Genomic DNA, 16,740 nt, shown 5'->3' on the forward strand with positions numbered 1-16,740 from the left:
TTTATTTAGGTTTTTTGCAGAGGATATCCACACCTCTGTGTGAGAACATGCCGCCCGGCAGGTCCGAGCTCCGTGTCCGGTTGCACTGAGATACGCAGGCCCGTGCGGCACTCTTGCAAATGAGCTGCGACCAACACCGGGGTTCAGTTGCACATGACGGGCTCGGGTCATTTTGCAGCGTGGATCCGTTACAGTTTTCCAGCACCGGGCTGAGGGAGACCCTGGTGTTACATTGCAAGGGTGTTTGGGTACAGGGGAATGGGGAGGAGGAAGGGACACTGGGGCAGGCTGTATTAAGTGCCGGTGTCAGCCCCAGGCCCGGGCCCAGACAGCAGACAATGCCAACCTTTTGTGCCTGTCCCATTGACAGCGGGTGTAGAGGCACCCTCCCCTGGATTTCATCAATGGGGACCCTGAGAGCCAGAGGGATCAGCTTAATGGCCCGACAAGAGTTGCTTTGACTGCAGACACTCGGACAAAGAGCCGAGAACAAGCGCTACAAGGAGTGGAAGTTAGCAACGTACACAAGCGCAGAAATGAGGCGCGAGGGGGTGGGGGGGTGCCGAGTGGGGGGGCTGACGAGAAGAGAGACAGAGACCGCACTGATCATTAAGCCGACCACCAGAATCGAGACTTATCACGAGGGCACCAAGGATTTCTGCTGCTCGATAGGCTGAGGTGAAAAGAAAAGTCATTTCTTACTTTGGCCATCTGAGCCTGGACACCGGTGGACTTTAAGGCCGTAACAGCCTTCTGCGCTGCGGCCGGACTGTCAAAGTCCACAAATCCATACCCTGTCAAACACAAAAAACATGGACTCGCGATGTCAGATTCAAACAATTCCCCAAAAACGAATAACTTTTTGGGCCGATGCCGGCGTTTTCCTGTTACAGTTATGCTAAGCTACATGCTACATGTGGTGCATCTGACTGTAATTCAGCAGGAACACAAAGACGCTCACCTTTACATTTGTTGGTGGTTTTATCCAGGATGGCCTTGGTTGACACAATTTTTCCATATCTGTGAGGACCGAAAAAAAGAAAACCAGGATCAATGGCTGCAAGCAGACTCGCTGGAATCCACCGTTTGCATGTCAGCCTCCCCAGATGTCCTGAGGCTGCCTACAGGTGCACACACGAACACCTACGCTCTGTGTCAATTCAGGAGAGCAGCGTGTGCCCTCGCCCTGTCTGGGGAAGGCTGTAAAAGTGTTCCTAGGAGTTCTGTGCCACAGACAGCCCTGCAGGGCCAAAAGCATTTTACTGCAGGCCTGGATCTGCACCACTCTTACAGAGCTTCCTGCAGGCATAAGCTGCACAAACACAACGAAAGTGGCCTTTTAGGGCAACACCAGACTGAAATAAACATAGGAAATTTTAATATAACGTGTAGTCAAATAGAATTTGTCGTCAGACAGCATTGCAGGGGCTGTGCAGCAACAACCCGGAGTATTTCCGTTTTGTTGAATTTATTCGCTCGTGGAAACTGCCGTTCGGCTGCTAGGGCGACATGGCGTCTGGGCCGACTGTACATTGTAACTTGATGCTTCAGCCCTTCAGCCCGCTTCCTTCCCACCGAGTCGCTCTGTCTCTCTTAGTTTTTCCGCCCTGGGTTCTCGGCGCTCCTCTGGGTCCTACGTTCCCTCCGACTTTTCCTAAATTACCCAGATCCGTGTCAGCAGATCTATGTCATGACTCATAAAGCACTGTTAAGATCCACGATCCATGCAACACACTTCTATTAGTCATGTGACTTGAGGGTAGGAAAGGCTACGATGCAGCTAATATAGATGTTAGTTATGCCTAAAATCCATTTTTACTGCTTTTTAACTGCTTTATCTATGTTGACATTGACTCACCGGATATTTAAACAGAATTACACAGTAACTTTGATAACCCCTTTGATCCCCACATTTACGTCATTGTTTTTCAAAGAGACAGATCTTGGATAAACCGAGTAATTCAAATCAAAACGGATTCGATAATTGTCTCAGTTTCTGAGATTACTGTAAGACGAACCTAAATTTTGAAACATTACTGATCAGAATTCACATTCAATTCTTTTTTTCTTTTTTTTACCAGCACAGTATTATTCTATTATGAATAGGCACAATTTCTAAAAAAAGGCCGTTCCCATGAATCTATTATGAATGTTCTCTAAGAGGAAAAAAAAATCAAAACACGCTTTGCTCAGATGAATAATGTGACACGAATCTGTCATTTTCTTTCCATTAGAAGAAGTAAGTGGTTTTGAAAAAAAAACAAAAATGTGAAAACCCAAATTAAGGACGTCGAGCGTGGGCAGAATAAAAGTTTGAGGCACATTTTCTCTCAGTTATCAGTAAAGCAAACAATCTTTAAGTGCACAGTTGAGATAATGGTGCTCTGACCACTGAAGTCGGCCATATTGAAAAACACTTAGAGAGGGTCACGATGCGTCTCATCTGGGGGGAGGATTCGGCTGTGCCGAAGACATAAAACAGACGGAAATATTCCATTTCTGACCCCCTCAAAACCCAGAACATCGGTCACGTTGCTCAAAACAGCGATAAAAATTCACCGTAAATATGATATAAATGGCACATTTAAGACTCCTGTTGAACAGCAGAGGAACACAAAAGGCTGTTTCATGTCATTACCTAATGGCAGGGGGGGGGTCCAAAGGTCTGAAGGCGGCGACTGCGTGACCCTCCTCTTACCTCAGACCCTCTGCTGCCGCCTCACTGGGGAGGCCATGAGAAACGGGACGTCTCTGGACTCCAGAGGGCTGACGGCCATTATTTCCCAGCAGGCCATGCTGCTACCCCCCCTCCCAACACACACACTTCTGTTTCTCCTTTGAAATTCGTGTGTGGCCCTCCGCACCCCCAACTAATCTCTGCCTGACTTTTCTCCCGCCCCACAATGCCGCCTCTGTCCATCCACCTTCAACCTGAACGCACGCCGCAAGGGGGGGGGACATGTGATCGATCACATGATCGACGGCGTTTATGAGTTATGGCTGGGGACTCCTTCATTAAGCCGTGTCACATTGTTTAAAGTTCAAAAATCACATCCGCGGCGTGCAGGGCGGCTCCGGACGGCACCAGACAGAACCAGATTTATTTCGACTGGATTCGATCTTTGCATGTCTGTTTGTTCTGTGTGTATGTTTGTTTGTACGGCTGACACGTCACTGGGGCTTGGCTGTTTGTCAAGGCAGGCGTAAGTGCAGGGTTAGATCAGGACGTAAGGAGGCAACACGCCGCCCTTCTCACGCCACGTCTCTGGATCCCTGTTTACTGCATGCTACAGCTCCCACTTTCATTTTGAAACTGCGTTGCTTACAGTAAATAATCCCTAACCATCGTCCTCCCCAACCACTGTATCGGTACTGTTGATTTAGTTTGGCTTTTCTGTGTGCAAACGTGCATCATTAAAGTTTTGGGGTGACGTTCTTGTGAGATTAGAGAAACAACTTGCAGCAGTTTTCTTTACACGTAATTGCGCAATAAACCAAGTAGGTGTTGGAAGTCACTCACGGCTGGCAGAGCTTGACCAGGTCCTGGTCCGTGGTCCCCGGATGGAGGCCGCGGATGTACAGGTTCGTTTTGCTCAGCTGTTCCCCTCCCCCACCGCTGCTATTGCTACTGCTGTTGGTGTTGGGACTAGGGGGTGCCATCTGGTGGCCGGAGGACACATAGGACTGCTGTAAAAGGAGAAAAAACACAGGAATTGAGGTGAGAGCGCAGGAACACACATGAGAAGTCATCCAGGAGGGGTTTCGGCAGACGCGGGACAGGATTGAGGGATTTCAGCGACCGTTCAAAGGGCGACAAAGGCAATAAGCTGAGGTGCAGAGTGTAATCCTGCCAGAACCAGATGATTACACTGGAGCCAAGAAAAATGATACAGCCTCTATGTCAACACTCACCAATACTGCTTTCTAAGGGGAATGTGGGGCCTCTTGGCTCCTACTCCATATAGGGGAATGGGGCCTCTTAAGCCGTCTCTATGCTGGGTAACTTCTTTTTTACTTTAGGGGCCATAAATAAAAGAATCTAGAGGTAGACGTTAAACTAGAGATTAAGACAAATTCACAACTGTGTTTCAACTACACCAACATGTTGAATAAAACACTTAAAAGTCGTGTGTAGTCTGTGATGGAGGCAAAACTCTAGGAACAGCAGAAACGGGAAGTGAGAATTTAATGTAAATGTAGGTATTATACATTACACACGGCAACAACTGAGGAGCAAACAATGAAAGAGGAAATCGTTCAGCAAACAATGTGGCCTCAGCAGCCATTTACTATCACGGTAGGTCAGGCACACAAAGTTTCGTTTAGGGCGAGAGGTCTGAAAACAATCCTCACCGCCAATTCTGAAGGGAGTCGGGCTGCTCCTTCCTGTTTATGCTGCTTTCTAGGACATCCACGTCAGCCGCGTGTTGAAACCAGAGGAGCATTTTCAATTTGAAAGCAGCGTAACTGACCTTTTCCCACATTTGCAGGAGGCAAGAAGGAAAATAAGTGAATGAAACAGCCCGCCGACATTTTTATTACTGCGTGAAGATATGTGTAAATCTGGTATAATGATCTAATATCACGAGGTTTCGGGACCAGTGCCATTAAATGCTGGTAGTAAACCAGAGCAGCCAACTAGCCAATGACTCAACCAACAACAACATGAAATAAAACCGTTGCGTAACGACCAGTGAATCACTACATCCCACCTGTTATTCTCCTTAGGGAAACAAAAGATTGTGTAACCCTGCAGAGGTTTCTTTCTGTTTTATTATTGCTTAAATGATCCAAGCCTGGATCGACGCCTCTAATAGGACTCTGAGAATGAACCAGCAACACGTTTAGACCAGACCAGCCCCACCGTTGCACTCAAAGGAATTAAAACATGCTTCCTGACGGAGCGTGATGCTCCAGGCTTTAAAAACAGGACAATGGCTTAATTAAGGGGAGAGCTGAGGGTCACTGATCAGACTGCTAGTGTTTGGGAAAGGCCCAGCGGGAAGTGGCAGTCACAACAGAACCACCAGCAACAAGCACGCTAATTAGACACCATAAATAAGGCACGGGCCCCTCTTAGAAAGCCCCTCTGACCTCTATTTCACCAGCAGCATGGTGGCTGCTGCAAATACTTCATGGGTGCTGCCTGCGACATCTGCTGAGGGTTCTTTCCACATGTGTCAAACTCAGTCCTCGATCCTGCCGGGTTTTCTGTCCTACCAGGCTGAAAATGCATTCAGTGGGATAGAAAACCCGGCAGGATCGTGGCCCTCGAGGACTGAGTTTGACATGCCTGCTTGAGACGCCTGAACACACCTAAACTAAACCTAAAGCTGACTGACTTAGCTGACTGAAGTTAGCATGCTAGTTAGCATATTATGTTAACAATTTAATCTTTTGCATGCATTTTATTATTGCAACCTGGGCAAATTCAGAAATGTGAAATACTGTCAAAGGCGAGATAGCTAATGGAAGAAAAACTGCCTATGTTATACTATTGTAAAATCATGGGGGACAGCTTCTGCACATCTGGTATTTACCCCAGCGCAGATAATCCTCTCGTCCTTAGCTACTGAAACCCGCCATGTTTGTATATGCAAGTTGCAGTTTTAAAAGGAAAATCAAAAGAAATGGGCGTGTTATTTACAATCCACCATTTGAAATTAAAAAAGGTTTCATGTTTGCTTTTCTTTAAGCCCGAGTCGCCGGGGTCAGGAATGTGTGACTGCATTGTGCACGCGTGCCTGTGTGTGTATGTGTGTGGTAAATAAATCACAAAAAAGGTATAATCAAACATAATCGTAACTTGGTTTAGGTCACAGAATTTGAGTTTCACATTTTTTAGGGTGAGTAAAGGTTCTGGTATTACCTCTAAAAGGGAAAAGACCAAATTTGGGTGTAAAAAAATGTTCGGAACTGACAGGGAACAGCTATGAGTCGACGGCGGTCTTCTAAAACTGTACTAAGGTATAAAGTAAACTTGGATCAGGCACTGCCGGTGAGGGAATATACAGTTTCTGTAGTCAAAACAAGATCAGACATGCATTGTTTAGCCTACGTGTCTAAATGTACATAGAATTGTATGCCATTTGAGGTTAAGAACTTCCCCCAAACTTGTTGGAAACACTCTTGTTTAGCAGTTATATTTTTACACTTTTGCTGAAAAGAGTATTTATCACACAAAAGAAAGACTGAATCCAAATAGCTCCACTGTAGCAACTGTCCAACGCTTAAAGGGCAGTCGAAACTTCTATACTCTCCAAGGACAGAGACATTTGTTCTCTTTCCCAGGGCTGCAGGGACACAATGACATCAATTTGTTTTTGACATATCACCCGGACTTCCTTGTTCAGTATCTGAGAACTGTCGCGGGATTGGTCAGAAATTCTAAGTGGGCGTGGTGGAAAAGAATTTGGTCAGAATATACGAAAGTCAAGTCATTGAGTAAGACTTAGACAGACATGCAAAAGGCTAACAATGGATAATCCTCTGTCGGAAGAGCTTTGTGCACAGAGGTGAACATCTGCCCCGAAAGATGGCGAGATGACGAGCGCGCGACGTGCGCTGCAGTGGGAGGGACCTCTTACAGGAAGTCTGCAGTACCAAATGTCCCGGCCAGAACAAAATGGCCTTCTTCTAAATGCGCCAATGCTGTCTAAGCTTCCCCTTTTTCTTCTGCCAAAACATCATAAAAGAGTAAAAATAACACGGAAATATTTCAGGGACAAAAATACATAAATCAAAAACAAACTATAAATAATAGGCTATCTTTAGCCCCGCACATGCAGTCTGATGTTACGTGTTGACGTCCAGACATGCGTAATTACACGACAAGAGGAAAGCGCAGCTCTCATTAGCTGTCCGACGCAGCTGTCACTGTCCCGTCATCTGGAGCGCTCCCACTGCTCTCCAGTTTCACCCACGGAATTCCACCAGATTCCCAGAACCGACGGAGGACGAGTCAGGGGTCCTTCCGTCCTCCTCCGTCCCGCCTGCTCCCCCGCTGCAACACCTCTCGTGAACCCAGCCGGCAAAAGAGCTGTAACTGTCTGAGCGGCTGTCAGATTTATCGGCTGCCTGGATGAGTCTTCACCTTCCTGAACGTATGGATTTACACCGCAGGGCTGCCGCCTGATGTGAACCCTGCTGTGGGTCTTCAGAGGGAGGAGGGAATCATTTACTGTGCATTTATTACACCTCCACGTGTAATAAAACTGCAATAACATAGGTAATTACTAATCGTTAAGTACTTACGGTGCATACTTTGACCAAAGAATTATAGTCTAATAACTAATCTATTAGTTTTATGAAATACAATAGCAATTAAGCTTACATTAATCATCCCAAACGGGTGGTAGTTATTTTTTCTCCTTGTTCTGCTGTATTTAGAATTAGCAAATATTTTTGGTGCAGACGGGGGTTGGAGGTGAGGCGATGGAAGCCGCTCTAGACTCAATCAGTCTGAAGCCGAGTTGCCCTTCCGTTTGGTTTTTGTAGAGAGGAGGGCTCAAAGCATTCTTGGAGGGGGGGGAGGGAGTTCAGAGAAGAACAATGTTGGCACGGCTGGAGCTGCAGACGCACCAGACAAAGAGAGGTTTTCTGCGCGACAGACGGCGCTGACCCCGAGGACGGCGACCAGGCGGAGCACGTTAGCGGGGACACGGAAGGTGCAGCGTCAGGAGCGGTTTTAATGAGACATGCTAATCTGAAAAACCCAAATCAAGGCAGAGCCCAGACTCAGGCCCACAGCTAATGTGAACCAGAGCGGAGAGATGATCTCAGGACAAGCACGAACCAGAACCAGCTGTCTGGACTCATCCTGCAGGCCACTGAATCCCACCCAGCATAGAAACTGCGGATTTAATCAGCTTTAAAAGACGCCCATCTCTGCCGGGAGCCGGGATGCGGGGGCACTTCTCGTCCTTCTCTCCCGTTTATTTTCCACCTTGTTTTTCCTTCTGCGTGTAAACACATTTCGTGTTGTTATAGCAGTGAACACAACAGCACTTTTTAGCGCCTGCTGCTGCCAAACGCGGTCGGTCAGCCGCCCATCTTGGATTAATCAAGTATTGCATTAATGAAATCAAACAGGACAGTGGAGATTACGCGCAGGCACAGAAACACAGAAGACTACATAAAAAGGGACAAAAGATGCCTTTTAAGCCGTCAGTAGAGCTAAAAACAAATCAGTAATAGTGTCCATATTTTTGGATCGACTTGCTGACCAAATAACGGCCAAATCTGCGATGAGGTAACTGGAATCACTGAGGAAATTTCCCCTGGTTGAAATAAACTGAGGCGATTGGCTAATTCAGTCACTGATCACATATAAATCAGTTTGATCAACACGTCCAAACGCACAAAGTATGTTGAACCACCATCAGATACCCTGTGTAAAAATATCTGAGCCGAGGCTAAAAGAAGAATTCCCAGGTCTGCATTCCAACCAGGTGCCAGGGACATGAACTCTTACCTGAAACTCCTCCTCAACACTCCCCCCTCCTTCTACACCTCCTTTTTTCCCCCTTTTTCTGCGCTGATCTGCAGACCTTCTGCCACCGTACGCTGTTGCCAGCCTGTCAGTTTGATGCAGAAGCACGCAGATGCCAGACTTTCATGCCGGGTCAGGTGACCTGAGCTGAAGGAGCGTGGAAACGGATCCAAGCGCGTCGCGGTAGCGTTTTGGTGTCAAATATCTGAAAGCAGACTTCTGTCCCCGTTCTCCCAGCACACCAAACGATTTAAACCCACCAGCCTGGATGCTGCCGCACTTGTTCCATCGCTTCAGCCACAATCGCGCCTGTACTTTTTGTTTTTCAAGGTTAGACATCTGACAATCAGCAGCTATTGTGTGGTATCATGTTATAACCTGCTTCACCATCCTCGCACTTGTGGACCCAGCTGGGGCACTGCCAGACTATGGTCTGCCATTAGCTCCCAATCCATTGGTTCGACAATGTCCCATGTTTTGGTTTCGTTTCCTAGAAATCTGCAGCTTCCGGTAGCAGAAGAGAAAAAACTGAACTCACGCCTGTGCCGACTTGAACTGAACCAGTCAGGCCGGCTGGGTGATCAATCAGCCTCCAAAAGGGGTCAAAGTTACACCGTCGCTGTTGGGTAACACAGATAAGATCAGGATGGGGAAGGCGGCTGCGTTCGTGTCTTCCGACACAAAATATTCTCACTCTTGACCTGAGTCAGTTCGCACTTAACTTGTGTTCTCGTGATAAAGTGTTAGAACAAGTTAGTCTACACTCATGCATTGAAAGGTTACTTTGTCTCACGTACTGATTTGTTGTGCGATCGATCCTGAAGACGTTGCCATTGTTAAAGTTTTGTTGACAACAATGTTATCGGTGACTCCAATTTAAAAAATACAAAGAAAAAAAATGGATAAATAAAGAAAAAAACCTCTTTATTCTGTTTTTCTTGTCATTTGACTTGCAATTCAACGACAGTTGTGCATGCTAATGCTAATAGAACATGTGTGAAACACTTTGTTGACTTGTTGACTCGTCTTCCTTCTTGAGTCCAGATGACACTCGCGAGGTAAAGCATCTTTATTTTTAGCTTTATGATTCCGTCAGTTAACGTAGCCGCATTGCGAAAAGCAAAAGATGAAGTCAACTTTTGTTCCCATTCATGTGGGTTGGCGGGGCTTCTCGTGCGCTGGGGTGCAACATTCCCGTTACACATGTGTGGGCGAGTCCGTGGAAGTGCAACTTTTAATTTAACGTTATCCACAGCACAGAGCAAAGAGGTTTGTGTTTATTCCTCTCAGATAAATACACAGCAGAAATATGCTTGGGGGGGCTCTTCCTCATCATAATCGACGCCTTCCTCTATTATTGTCGACTACCCCCCCAGGCTGCTGCCCTGATATCGCCTCATACCAACGTCTCAAAGTTATGTGCAAGCGTGTGAGGAGCCGTGCCGAAGCGATAACTCTTGCAACACACACGCACGCCAGTTTAAAACAGCTGCCACTACTCAGACCCGTCCAAGCCACTGATGTGGTGACGCGCGCTTACACATGCAACATCTGCGAAGGCTGATAAAACAACAAAAACAGGCACTCAAAACTCTGTAAGTCCGTTTGAAAGCAGCTATTTATTCCTTTGAACTTTATTCCTTTGACACGTTCTTCAGATCACTGAGGGAGGAGCTCCTTCGGCGCCACTGCTGCGGGTAAAAGCTTGAACGCCTCCGGAACGCATGATGATGTCACTGGCCTAAACAAGCTATATACCCCCACGAACCACAAACACACTTTCAACCTGTCCCTGACCTGTTTTCACCAAACTTCAGCCCACTTCCTCAGATGAGAAGAATCGCACATGGTGGAGGCGCCATATTTACCATAAGGAAAAAAAATGAGAGAAAGGGCGATGGTTTACCACCACGAGAGGCGGTTCTGACGCATGCAGAAGTGCGGTTGCACAAAAGCAAAACTCCTGAAACAGTTTGACCATGAAACACACCCAGAGCGTCCGAGCATCCGCTGAGCAAAGGTGTCACAGCCACGTGTTCTGCAACTACGCCTGTAGTTTTCGGTTGGGTTTTTAAAAAAAAAAAAACTTCTGTCATCTCAGCTAAAGTCAGACACTTGCATCCTATCTGCTGATCAGATCTGGATGAATCAGCAGATTTTGTTTGTCTCTCCACCCTCGGGATGCTCAAATGGGGAGGTCGGCCCGATGGACAGACTCCAGAACCAGAACATCTCCTTTCCCGCTGTCAAGGTTATCAATATATTTATTCAAAAACGTTCACAAGGCGTTAAAGATCCAGCTGTTGTAATTCTTCTCTTCTTCCACGTTTAGCTGAGTTTTGGCCTCGGCCAACATCCGCTGGGACCATTTCTTGAAAAGTGCAACCACTGAGCCGAGATCAAAATGTGATTGACGAGCAAACATGAGCGTTCGACGGTGCCCCCGAGCGAGACGCACAATACCAACGTTAGGCAACGAGCTGACCGAGATTGATCCAAGAACATTAATTCAATTTAGTTGAGGGAGGAAATGAGTTTCGGGGGCCAGGACTGGTGATCACTTCAAACAGGCTCACACAAAGAGCTCCTCTCACCTCTTCGCAGGCCTATTTTTGTCTGCAGACTTCTATTTGGTGTAGCGGCGCGGCAGAATGTGAGCAGGCGATAAAAGAACAAGTCGGTGGAGGAGGAATTGTCAGTTCAGGGACAGGTTACAAGTTATTTGTTTAACAGCATCAACTGGATTATTACAGAGAACAAATAAGCTTAGCTGAGTCATTAATGACCAAAACAGCTGCAACATAATCATTTAATCATCCAATAGCACTAATATAAGGTAGGAAAAGTAGAGCTTTTATAAATTGTTATATTATTGCATTAATTCCAGTATTCCCAGACTGCCAACCTGAACCCAAAATGTCGAATCACCTATCAGCATGTCGCTTTCTTATCAGGGAAGTAAACTGCCGTTTTGTTCTGCCGACAAGCTAATAAAACACTTCAGAGCCGATTAGCTGGTGCTTCTCCTGGCACGCGCAGCAGCTCGGCTTTGAGGCTAATTAGCAGCCTTAGTTCTGTGGGAATTACAGAAAAATTAAGTACATCCCAGCCTGTAATCATTCCTCACGACTTTCTGCTGTCTCGACCTTTATTCTGGCAGACTGGACAGGCCGCCAATAACTATATTATAAGTCGTATGCATTGTTAATGATGAGGATTTTGCCCACTGCCACCACTTTCTGGGGTTCCGATAACTTTAAACAGCCAATGACCAGATTGAGTGGGTATGAGGGGGCGTCCTCTTCCCAAAAATGAGCCCCGAGGTGAAGTAAAGTCGGAAAAATGATTTCACTTCGTATCGTATCATGATATTTATGGTTTTAGCCAAGGTGAGCTAAATGAGCTCGCTATCAGTTTGAGGAAAAAGTTGGTCATATAGCCTCAAATTTGTCCTAAAGATCAAAAGGAAAATCTCGTCTGTATTGTAATCGCTCGCTCGCAGCGTGTTTTGTGGGTAGTTGTGGGTAGTCGGTCAATGTCTTGTTGTGTGTTCCAATTATATCTGTAAATATGGCTGGCTGTAAATATAAGTAATAAATGTTGCCCCTCTTCGCTTGTTTGGATCTAAACTCAGGAAGTTGCATAGCAAACAAACCAGGATAACGACAGTCCGCTTTATTCTTGTGTAAGTTTTGTTGACAACATTTTCACTACTTTGCATTTCAATTAGCAGCGTTATTTGTGTTTGCACTATTTTGTACCATAGAGTTTTGAGATCTGCACAATAAATGTTATCAAAACAAATTGTAGGTTATAGATTACACATCTTTTCTGCTTGTTTCTTTTTTGATCAATTTAGTCACCATAGTAGAAACACTTTCATTATAATTTTTACACTTGAGTTTATACTGATGTGTATGTGGGTGTTACATACACACACACACACACATATACATACATACATACATACATACATACACACACACACACATACACACACACGCACACACACACACATACACACACACATACACAACACAACTGCACCAACAACAGTCTTTGAGCGGGATAGGAATGTTTCTAATGCAACTCTGACAACCTGAGACAAACATTGAGCTGAAGAGTTTTGAGCCTCTGGAGTAACATCACATCTTTACCGAAGAGCAACATGGAGACAAAGTTAAAAGCGCCACTCGTTCGTAATGTGTGTGTGTGTGTGTGTGTGTGTGTGTGTGTGTGTGTGTGTGTGAGTGTGTGTGTGTGTGTGTGTGTGTGTGGGAGGGGGGGTTACGGGTCGCTGGAAGCTATCCCAGCAGGCACTGAGTGATAGTATATTTCCTATACATCCTTTTTCAGCTTAAACAAATGACGTTGCTTACATTCTGGTTTTTGAGCGTGCGTGCATGTGCTCGTGTCACTGCATCACGCTGTTCTGCATCACGCTGCAGGGGGTCCACTTAGCAGAACTAACAGACTGCACATGATGGTCAAAATGCACCTTTGCGATCGCACCAACCAGCAAAGGAGGAGTACAGTAGGTGAAATATCCCATAATAGAAATGACAATAATTCACGACAATAATCCACAGAGCAGTACATACCAGCAATCCGTGCACTAGGAATTTAAATTCACGACTTTTAAGGGCTCTTAAATCCATTTAAACTGTAACATCGCGTAACCTTCACGTTAACACAGAATCTGAGCCGGAGAGCTGGATTCCTGATTGTGGGAACGTTAGTCATCCTGCTCTGGTGGGATTTTGGAAGGGGTGGGGCATATTCCGCTTTCAGATGGGAAACAAGGAAAAAAAAAAAAGTTCGCAAACTTACGCGGGAGCGGAGACAATGAAGAAGTGAAATTTTACCCAACGCGTCCCAGTGTCAGAAGTGGAATTCGTGGAAGATTTCCCTGTTTTTTGGGGGGGCCCCAGAATGTTCACCCTGCCCCCACTTCCACAAACACATCCAGGACGCAGACGCGCTCCTCAGTTCCCCCGAAAAGTTGCTCTCCCCCATTGACTCTATTTTTTTTTTCTTTTTTCAAAATGAGTAAGCGGAGCCATATCGACATCCTCACCGCGCTCCACACACGCACGAATACTACCAAATAAAAGCCCCCCTGTCCGGCTCCTAACCTGACAGGACCGAGCCGAGGTGAGCGGACCGCCGCTCCGCTCCGCTCCGCGCCGCCGCCGCGCGTCCGAGCCGTATTGTCCGCTCCGCGCAGTCTGAAGTTAAATTCTGTACGTTTCGCTTTTCAAGGACACTGCAGCTCACTGTCACAAGCCGCTTTCGGTCGCGGCACACGCTGGAACACTGTCCTAAAGGGCAGAGAGGCCGAACACGGGGGAGGGGGGAATCCCCGAAGCGCTCACCTTTTTGTTGTTTCTGTTGTTGTAGCCGTTGTAGGGGTTGATTCCTGCCCTTGGCGGTACGGAGAGCAGCATTTTTCTCGGCGCTATGTCCGGAGCGACGAGCACAGCCCAGGCTGCCAGCTGACGTCAGCAGCTGGGGAAGTGAGTGCCTGGAGTCCCGCTGCTTGACTGCAAGTGGTGCTGCTGCTGCTGCTGCTGCTGCTGCAGGACAGGGGCCCCCGTCGACGGGCCCCCCGGGTTCCTTCACGGCTGCTTCGCTTCCAGGGGGGTCCGCGGAGGATGGGAGAGAGGGAGGAAGGGGGGGATTAGATCTACTCCCCTTGTTAGTTTTTCTGAGCAGAGGAAGGAGTTGAAAAGAAGCTCCTCCAAACGGAGACAAAAAAGCACGTGGATTCAGCTTGGGTGGTGGGGGTGGTGGTGGGGGGGGGGTCCTTAATTTACTCCTTGATCTGTTTGAGATTGGTTATTCACGCAGGGGCCACTGTAAAGCTGACCATCCTTCATCCTTTCATTCCTGGTTGGAAGAGGAAAAGAGCAACCCTGTTCGCTCCGTTGTGTTCTGCGTCTCCCTCACTGACCTCCCTCCTCCCGTCCGCATCTGCCCACAGAGTCGTGGTTCCTCTGGCGTCTGACGTGGTCACGAGTCGTAAACATCCTTGGTCAAGCATGTGGATTTCAAACTAAAGATGTCCTCCTGCTGCCACTGGCAGGTGGGGGCTCCATCTAATATGTGCTTTGGTATTACAGCAGAAATATTGTTGCGTCTCAACATCAGGAAGTGACAATTACCTCACTATTTACAGTCAGTAAGTGCCTCCAAACCCACTAACGGGGCAAATACTGACAGGAGCCATCTTTCTGGCTCTCACGAAGCTGGAGGGAGACGCTTCTAATGATGACCTCTGGTCACTCAGCAAATGTTTAAAGCGTTCATCTCATGGATAAAAATGTCAAATGGTTGCATCAGTGGGGAGGATTAACATGGACACCTCACTGTCCCACACAATATAAAAATAGCAATAAGATAGATAGATAGATAGATAGATAGATAGATAGATAGATAGATAGATAGATATAGATAGATAGATAGATAGATAGATAGATAGATAGATAGATAGATAGATAGACAGACAGAGTGAGTCAAACTTCGTGCATCCTGACGGACTGGTGTGTCATGTGGTTGCACTGGTGCAGCTGGTTCTCACCATGTTGCTGTCCTGCAGTTTCCTCTGAAGGTCACAGTTGAGGGCGGCAAAACAGGAGAAGCTGCACAAGCAGCCGCCCTAAACTTTTACCACCAGAATGTGAAACTCTGTCCCCCGGTCACCTCTGCACCGGAGGAGACTGTAGCCGCTGATCTATTTCTGCTGCGCTGGGTCCAATAAAGAGTCAAGCTAGGCCGGACACGGAGGGTCCAGATCGTAGCCGTTTACCTAGATTCCCTGTGAAAGTTGATTTGAGGGGAAACCTGGGGCAATTCTAAGCTTTCATTAAACTGTTGCTCTCCTGGAGCCCTAAATATTCTTCTGCATGGCCGTCTGACCGGGCCAGTTGGCACCGCCAAGTGTCCCACTGAAGCGTACAAGCGGATCGACGACGGGCTTTCTGTGAATTGCTGCCTCGGGCTGTTCCTCTGTCTGCTGCCGAGGAACACACCAGTGACATTGTTGCACTCAGCAGAACATCGCGGAACAGCCAGCCGCTCTGACGACATCAACATTGTTTGGACGTCAACACGCTGGTTGCCGGGAAACCGTGGCCTTATTACTAGAGTAACATAGTGGGTGTGATCTGCCTTTACTGTGGGTGATGGTGCATTTGTGGTCTCCACTGGGAGTTAAACTTGACGCCATGGTGCCTTCACTGAGTCCAGCTGCGCGTCGGAACTTTGGCTTTAAATAAAAAGAAAAATTCACACTGTATCAGTTGTGTGATGCAGTTGTGTCGTGCCGCCTGTGTGTGGAAGGGGGGTATTTCCTCATGCACTTTGCTGTCCGATTGAGGTTTCTGCCAAAGTTCCAAGGTGTGTGTGTGTGTGTGTGTGTGTGTGTGTGTGTGTGTGTGTGTGTGTGGTGTGTGTGTGTGTGAATGGTGTATTAGGGTTCAGAGAGTTCATGTATGAGTGAGGGGTTCAGTCACTGAGAGCGTCAATGTGAGGTTCAAGGTCAGCTGTGGGGGGTGTGTGTATGTGTATGTGTGTGTGTGTGTGTGGGGGGGGGGCGGTGCGGGAACGCTGGCTGAACACACACAAGTGGGCAGAGAGACGGGAAAAGGGAAAGGGTCACTTTTCAGAGTTAACAATTCAAATGGGTGTGGACAAGAAGAAGTTTAACAATTACAAACTACGGCGGACTTGCGCACAGTTCTCAGCGCTCCACCGTTTTTGTGCTCTTTATTGATAAAAATACAGTTTTGTCATAAACCAGAAGGACAAACCTTTTAAAAGAACAGAATCATTTTATAACAAACAGAAATAAACTATTGTGAATCCTGAAGTCATAATGGACGGGTAGTTTTTGCACAGTTTATAATATTACACAACAGGGGAGGTGAACTTTGACCTCATGCACACACGCGCGCACACACACACACACATTTCTGGGATGGAATGTATGAGGAACTGTGATAGAGAGGAAGCTGATGAGAATGGTACTATCACATATTCTATACCATTCAGTAGAATCTATAGATTTACAGGTCGCCACCAAATGAAAGATCAAATTTATCAAATTATTTCCAAGAAATATATTAATTCCGTTTCTTTTGTTTCTGTTGTTTAATTCTTCCAAGTTAGTAAGATGACAGATGTGTAAATAAATCGCTTTCTCCTTTGTAGAAAATACAGTTTCCAAGAGGTTTTGAGTGTCTTAGTAT

At 46.7% G+C, this 16,740-nt stretch overlaps 1 protein-coding gene and 1 long non-coding RNA gene across 4 annotated transcripts in view; one reads left to right on the forward strand and one right to left on the reverse strand.

The window, feature by feature from the left end:
* The window catches only part of LOC130524381 (RNA-binding motif, single-stranded-interacting protein 2-like), a 20,184-nt gene extending 6,022 nt beyond the window's left edge, over positions 1–14,162 (reverse strand). The window contains exons 1-4 of one of the 3 annotated variants that reach the window (XM_057030469.1): positions 13,867–14,162; positions 3,521–3,687; positions 962–1,020; positions 703–794 (exon numbers count right to left, since the gene is read on the reverse strand). In XM_057030469.1, the coding sequence (XP_056886449.1) occupies positions 703–794; positions 962–1,020; positions 3,521–3,687; positions 13,867–13,938 (390 nt within the window). In that variant the 5' untranslated portion in view covers positions 13,939–14,162. Of the gene's footprint in view, positions 1–702; positions 795–961; positions 1,021–3,520; positions 3,688–13,092; positions 13,241–13,321; positions 13,690–13,866 lie in introns of those variants that run through there. The other 2 variants (XM_057030471.1, XM_057030470.1) reach the window with 2 other exon arrangements.
* On the forward strand, positions 10,606–12,154 carry LOC130524388 (uncharacterized). The gene is made up of 2 exons (XR_008950135.1): positions 10,606–10,742; positions 10,824–12,154. It is a non-coding gene; the product is annotated as an uncharacterized LOC130524388 (long non-coding RNA).
* Positions 14,163–16,740: the final 2,578 nt, after the last annotated feature.

Source organism: Takifugu flavidus, chromosome 4 (assembly GCF_003711565.1).
Source record: "Takifugu flavidus isolate HTHZ2018 chromosome 4, ASM371156v2, whole genome shotgun sequence".
Taxonomy (NCBI): Eukaryota; Metazoa; Chordata; class Actinopteri; order Tetraodontiformes; family Tetraodontidae; genus Takifugu; species Takifugu flavidus.